This window comes from Myotis davidii, unplaced genomic scaffold, assembly GCF_000327345.1.
Source record: "Myotis davidii unplaced genomic scaffold, ASM32734v1 scaffold1060, whole genome shotgun sequence".
NCBI classification, from domain to species: domain Eukaryota; kingdom Metazoa; phylum Chordata; class Mammalia; order Chiroptera; family Vespertilionidae; genus Myotis; species Myotis davidii.
This window is the reverse complement of record NW_006291816.1, coordinates 87,095-93,993: the sequence shown is the minus strand read 5'-3', so window position 1 is coordinate 93,993 and position 6,899 is coordinate 87,095. Positions and strand designations below refer to the sequence as shown.

The window sequence follows — 6,899 nt, the reverse complement described above, 5'->3', positions numbered from 1 at the left end:
GACCCAGAGTCAAGTGCCTGCCCACATGCGGCAACTCAAAATCGCACGAGACCCAGACCCAACCAACCCCACCCCCATTGGGCAAGATCCAGACCCGGCTGGCCCCACCTTTGTCAAGCCCCACTGGGCAGGGGGGCGCAGCCTCAGGTCCCCTGGCCCGGCGCTGGGTGGGGAGTGCAGCTTTAAAGGGCAGGAGGTGCAGCCTCAGGTCCTCTGACCCAGTGCCAGGTGGGGGGCACAGCCTCATGTCCCCCATCAAGCCCCACCAGATGGAGGGTGCAGCCTCAGGTCCCCCTGTGCATGCTGGGTGGGGGGCATGGCCTGAGGTTCCCTGGCCTGGCACCAGAGTGGGGGGCACTCCTTGAGGTCCCCCATCAAGCCCCGCTGGGCTGGGGCACAGCCTGAGGTCCTCTGTCAAGCCCCACTGGGTCAGGAGGCACAGCCTGAGGTCCCCTGGCCTGGTGCTAGGGTGGGGGGCATGGCCTGAGGTCCCCCAACCCAGGCCAGGGCAGGGGGCATGTCTTGAGGTCCCCTGTCAAGCCCCACCAGGTGGGGGACACGACCTGAGATCCCCCAGGCCAGCGCTGGGCTGGGGGCACAGCCTCAGGTCCCCAGCACACCCTCAGGTCCCTCCAGCCCAGCACTTGGGTGGGGGCGTGGCCTCAGGTCCCCCATCAAGTCGGGCCAGGGACATGGCCTGAGGTCCTCTGTCAAGCCCCGCTAGGGTAGGGTGAGTGGCCTGAGGTCCCCTGTCCCAGGCTGGGGCACGGAGTGGCCTTGAGGTCCCCCATCAGCCCTGCCAGGTAGGGGACGTGGCCTGAGATCCCCCGGCCCAGTGCCGGGCTTTGGGCGCAGCCTCAGTTCCCCCGGCCCAGCACTGGGTTGGGGGCATGGCCTCAGGTCCCCTGTCAAGCCCTGCCAGGTGAGGGGCACAGTCTGAGGACCCCCATCAAGGCCCACTGGGAGGGGGGCACAGCCTCAGGTCCCCTGTCAAGCCCCGCCGGGTGGGGGGTTCAGCCTCAGGTCTCCTGCCTCAGTTGCACCAGCTTTGTGGTGGGGGGGGGGGGCAGCTTGAGGTCCCCAAGCCTGGCACCAGGGCAAGGGGCATGGCCTGAGGTCCCTTGTCAAGCCCCAACAGGTGGGGGGCACAGTCTCAGGTCCCCTGCCCTGGCCCAGCACCACGCAGCCTCAGGTTACTGCTGATTGCTCGTTAAGGCTCGTTACGGGACTTCAGCCTCCACTGTGGGCACAGCCATCTTGTGTTACGGAAATCCTGCCTCTGCCGTGGGCTGCCATCTTTGTGATGGCATGGTAGTCAATTTGCATATTCCCTTTTTATTAGATAGGATAGCCATCATTTGGAAGCAGCCCAAATCTTTAACAGTAGATGAATGGATAAAAAAAGCTGTGATATATTTGCACAATGGACTACCTTTTGTGACTGTATGGATGGACCTGGACATTGTTACGCTAAGTTAAATAAGCCAGTCAGAGAAAGACAAGTACCATATGATTTCATTTATATGAGGAATCTAATGAACAAAATAAACTTACAGAGTGGAGACAGGCTCATGGATACAAAGAACAGACTGACAACTGTCAGAGGGGAGGGGCTTGGGGGCTGGGTGAGAAGGATGAAGGAATTAAGCAAAAAATAAAGACTCATAGACACAGACAATAGTAAGGTGATTGTTAGATGGAAGGGGGGTGGGAGAGGTAGTAGAGGGTAAAGGAGGGATAAATGGTGATAGAAGGAGATGACTTGAGATAATGTACTGTAGAATTATATACCTAAAAGCTATACCATTTTCCTAACCAATGTCACACCAATAACTTCAATAAAAATAAAAAGAATTGAAATAATACAGACTATGTTCTCTGACCATCTATAACAAAAGCAAATAGAAAAATATCTACACACTTATAATACACACTATGGTTCCAGTTTATTGTTGAGATTGCTCTTATAAAAGAGCAGAAGTTAGAATTTTCCAGATGAACAAAAAGAAAGCTTACTTAGGATATTTCAAAGTATTGTTGAGAGCAAGGCTGGAGGGAGGGGGACAGTTTAGGAAGCTGTTACATCAGTTTCACCTGACATTGAAGTTTGGACTGTACTAAAAAAGAAAGTACAGCTTGCTAATTAGTCATGAAATCAATTTTGTATCTGATTAAATTTGGGAGGTATGAGTTTGCTTCCCAGGTTGTAGCAGGGTTAATAGATTAGAGAGTCCTGAAAGAAGGCAAAATTCATATGCCTTCCTAGTGTATAGCCCATGTATGTTCATACTTTTGTTCGTTATAAATCCTGTCTCGTTTTCTAAATGGTTCCACACAGTTACTCCCTACTTCAAGATTTCTTTCCTGATTATGCCATCTTTCGAGTAAGACTCTCAAATCTAGAGAGATAGAGGCGTTTTCTTTCTGAGGTTTGTGTGATTATTCCACTCAGGCAGGTTGACATGTGGCTTCCCTACAATAATGTTAGGCCAAGATGTAGTACACAGTACGTGACCACTGATGTGTCTTCAAATTTATTTTTGTTCTCAATTTCAAATTACAATAATAGCAGTAGTTCTCTTCAAGGGAAAATAAAGGTTGGGATTTTTCCATCATTTTGGGGAAACTTCATTATGAATATGGTAGTTATGAGCATCAACCTTTCACCTTCAGGAGGATGATGGAAACAAGGCAATGAGGGGTTCCCAGAAGGACCCTCAAATATGACAGTAACTATTCAGATAGCCTATTTTGCATGTAGCAGCACCTAGGACTATGCAACTCTTTCACTCTCCGTGGTCTTCTTTTTCTTTTCTTGCTGTAAATGTGAAGAGTGATAGAACCGGAATAATGGTTGAACAATCCCATTTGTAGACCTGTTATAATTGAGGTGAGCATATATAGGTGCCAGGGGTCTTTCCCTGCATATAGAAGGGTTCAGGAATCTGGAGAAGGGGCTGCAGTAAATTAATAGAGACTAGACATGAAATATACATTTGGAAGGCATTCTTGGGGGGATCCAGAGAAGACTTAGCTATAGTAACCAAGTTCTCCAAATCTCTGGACCCCTTGCTTTTTATTAACACAAATTTCCCTAAAGCAAAGCAGATATACATATCAAAGGTAAAGTTTGGTAAGCAGTAAAGTATTGTCAGGTTGGGGGAACTGCCCTCAGCTGTTTGGCAGCAGGCAATAATATATGCAGATTTTCAGGTTTGGGGAAATGCTTTCAGCTATTTCAGCAGCAGATAATATGATTCAGCCCTGCTGAATATAGAAGCCCATCAACCTTTTGAGGACTTCCTGCCTTTATTAGGACCTGCTTGAATTAGCCCCCAGCATATAGGAAACTTTTTAGCATTTCTATACATTTCTAAACACTCACTTCTATACACTTCTCTACAGGTCCCTCTCTAACTTCCACCCTAACAATATTGGTGTGAAGTAGATTAAAGCATACCAAAATAGAACTCCAGAAAGACAAATGGAAAACACACAGGATGGAAACCTGGGGGACTGGTTCAAGATCACAGTGAGTATCCTGAAAAAATGTAGGAAATGTGTAAGAGAGGCAGATCAAAGGGAGTTGTGTTGATCTCATATAGAGATGCTAGGAACGTTTTTAAGGTCAGGAGGAATTAACATCTTTGATTATCCAAAGGTCAGGTTCAGATTAGCAATAAAAAGGGAACAGAGTGACTGAAGGAAGGTCGACTAGAGGCAAAGGTAGAAACTACTGCCAAGGAGATGGAGCAACTCCTCACTAGATGTCTCCATTTGATTCTCTAAAGTTGTTTTTTTGTTGTTGTTGTTTGTTTGTCTTTTTATCAGAGGGACTGGTAAGGTCTTTAATAGGTAGGGTCTTCCCTGGGACCTTATTAAAGGAAGCTCGTTTTAAACATCTAAATTTGATTATTTGGGAGGTAAATATTGGAATAGAGAAAAAGGATAATTAGAAAATCCATATCTGGCGAGCAAAAACAAAACACGTTGAAATCATGTTAATGGTCCCTACTTTAAAGTCTTTTAAAGTTTGGTAGGAGGTCAGAATAAAACACTGTGTTGGGCTATTCTCTAGCCTTATTTCCATGTTGTCTCTCCTCTCTCCCACCCCTCCCCTTTGTCTCATCCTTAGGTCCCTTATGGGATAAAATATGACAGGACATGGCTAATGAATTCAATCCAAAGCCATTGCAGTGTCCCCTTCACTCCAGTGGACGTAAGAGGGATGGTGAAGCCAGATGAGGAGGCTCAGGGAAGGGGGAGAGGCATGGCTCAGCTAGGGCCAGAGGCCACTGACATTATTGCTGTTGCTTTTAATCCCTGTAGTTCCACTATGTTAATCACCTGGCCCAGTTCTTTGTCCAGGATGCTAGTGCTGCCTCTGCATTGAAGGACATAAACTACAAGATTTTTGATGAGGAGAACCAAAAGGTATGTGTTGAACTATTTTTGTACCTAGTCCCAAAGCAGGACCACAGGCCAGAGGCTACTAACTTTCTTTGGCATTAGAGTTCTGGGTGCTTATCCCACCTCTTCTTCCTGCAGATACCTATCTTTGTTAATACTTCTGCTGCACCCTACTCTGTGAGCAATAAGTTGGAGCCAGAAAAAATGGAACAGCTAAAGGTAATGTAGACATAAGGCATGTTGTGTACCCACACTCAGACCCACATCTTTCTCCTTCAGTCCCCAATTTCCCTATCACCACAATAACCTCAGAGCAGCTCTCTTCATCTCCCTCTACAGCTGACCATAAGCAAACGATATGACGTTTCCCAGAAAACTCTTGACCTTCATAAGCTCCGCTTTGACCCAGGTACAGCTAATAGCAGTAATTCTGGGGAAGGTAAGGACAGAGGAGTCTGCCTGAGAGGGAGACCTAGAAATGGTAATGAGGGAGGTGCTGGTCCTGGAACCTTCGCAACCTTCTGATTCCCTACTTTTGGTTCCCTGAAGACTTACTGGGCCATGATATTATTATAATCCTGAATCGAAGAAACTACATGACTGCCATCCTGCAGACCATCAAAAAGAATATCCCTGAGGTGAGGCCTTAGACCCAGTGCTGGTGTTATGGTAGAGGGTGGAACAGATGCAACAGAGGGCAGATTTGTCTCTCAGGTCCTAGATAATAACTCTAACTCTTATTCCCCAAAGCTGTTGTCCTTGAACTTGTGTAAGAACAAACTGTGCCACCTGGATGGCCTGTCCGATATTATACAGATTGCCCCCACAATAAAGACCCTGAACCTTTCAAAAAATGAGGTGAGAAGAGGGAGCCAGGTCAAAGTTGGGTTGAGAATGGGTGGTAGTGGTCATCAGAGTGATGACAGGAGGGATGCAAAAGTACCTGTGGGGGAGAGAGGGGATTGTGGGTGCAGGAGCCCAGATGTTCCTCTTTTCCTGATATTTCTTTTCCAATTTCCCCAATGTTTCTCAGCTAAAGTCAGCCAAGGAGTTGGACAAGATAAAAGGGCTGAAGCTCGAAGAGCTGTGGCTGCAAGGGAACCCCTTGTGCAATACCTTCCCAAACCAGCCAACTTACATAAGGTTGGTGAAAACACTGTCACCCTTTCTGGGAGAGATCTTTCCTCCACCCCCTAAGAACCAAATGATTCCTGACTCTGTCCCTCTGCAGGATATAGAACCTCTAGTCCTCTGGGAGGACAACATACCCTGCCCTCTTATTTCTCACTAGAGGCCCAATGCATGAAAATTCGTGCACTCAGGGGGAGAGAGTCCCTCAGCCCAGCCTGCACCTTCTCGCAGTCTGGGTGCCCTCGGGGGATGTTCCTGCAGGGAGTGGGCCTAAGCCACAGTCTAGCCTCCCTCTGCGGGAGGTGACCGGGCAGGCTGATCAGGGGAGTGTGCTGCCGGCAAGCGGCCAACCCCACCTCCTGATTGCCCTTCTGCTGCCGCTGCCCCCCGATCGCCATCACCTCCCTCTGTCTGCTGGCATGCACCTTGCCTGGCCTGACACCACTTGCTTGCCAGCCCCACCCCTCCACTGGTTGTTCTGCCATTCGGTCTATTTGCATATTACCCTTTTATTATATATGATTGTGTGTGTGTCTCTCACCTGAGCTTAAAGTCTCCTTTCCTTCCTCTGACCTGATCACCTCATGTGGAGTTGGTTTCCACTTCTCTGCACCCACCATTCTCTAGCATGCCCTCCCAAGAGTGTGCTCCAGGAAACAGGACTCTCCCTCATCACAAGAATCAGGGGTGTCCAGCCTTGAAACAGATGCTGATCCCCTGCATTAAGAAGGATCTTCTAGCCCAGGGCCTCATGCACAGACAGGGCTTCTTGCTTCTTAGATGATATAGAGTGTCCCTATCCTATTCTAGGAAGAATCTTATTTCCTCTTCTTCAAAAGGGTCTTCTCTACAATCCCACACTAACATGAGGACTTTCCCACCCCATGCTGTTGTCAATGCCCCCAGAGAGCTGCCATCGTTGCATCCATTCCTCTGGCCCAATGCCAGGAGCTGGGCTCTCCTTGGGAGAACCCAGAGTTCCATAGTTAAAGGGCCAGAAATTAGCGGAGGGCCTCTTGAGGCAGCAGTGGAAAGCTGACGGCAGAGAGGGTTGAGAAGACAGAAAGAAAGTCCTCTCAGGGACACAAACCCTTCCTCTACACTTCCTGCCTGATCCTTCAGAGGAGCCCTGGGTAGCCTGACATGGGTAGGATTCCACAGAAAAGAAACCAACTAAGACAGACAAAGATGCACAGGGGCCATGAGGAGAGAAGGGGGGCCACAGATTCCCCAAGGTTAAGCTGAGCTGGGGCCTGACCCTTTACTCCTTCTGGGAAGGTGTCCTGATGCCGTGGGTGGTACGTGTCCCATGCCCAGTTCGCATTGAGCTCCCACAGCTGACAAAGGCTCAACCAACA

The 6,899-nt window shown here is 48.6% G+C and overlaps 1 protein-coding gene across 1 annotated transcript in view; it reads left to right on the top strand.

Moving 5' to 3' along the window:
- Positions 1 to 2,586: 2,586 nt before the first annotated feature.
- Positions 2,587 to 6,899, top strand: part of LOC102774780 (nuclear RNA export factor 2) — a gene marked incomplete at its 5' end in the record, with an annotated part of 13,496 nt that continues 9,183 nt past the window's right edge. The window contains 10 exon segments of the mRNA XM_006765212.2: positions 2,587 to 2,660; positions 2,663 to 2,691; positions 3,449 to 3,532; positions 4,136 to 4,219; positions 4,330 to 4,434; positions 4,549 to 4,629; positions 4,750 to 4,819; positions 4,960 to 5,048; positions 5,161 to 5,268; positions 5,444 to 5,629. Of these exon segments, the coding sequence (XP_006765275.2) occupies positions 2,587 to 2,660; positions 2,663 to 2,691; positions 3,449 to 3,532; positions 4,136 to 4,219; positions 4,330 to 4,434; positions 4,549 to 4,629; positions 4,750 to 4,819; positions 4,960 to 5,048; positions 5,161 to 5,268; positions 5,444 to 5,629 (910 nt within the window).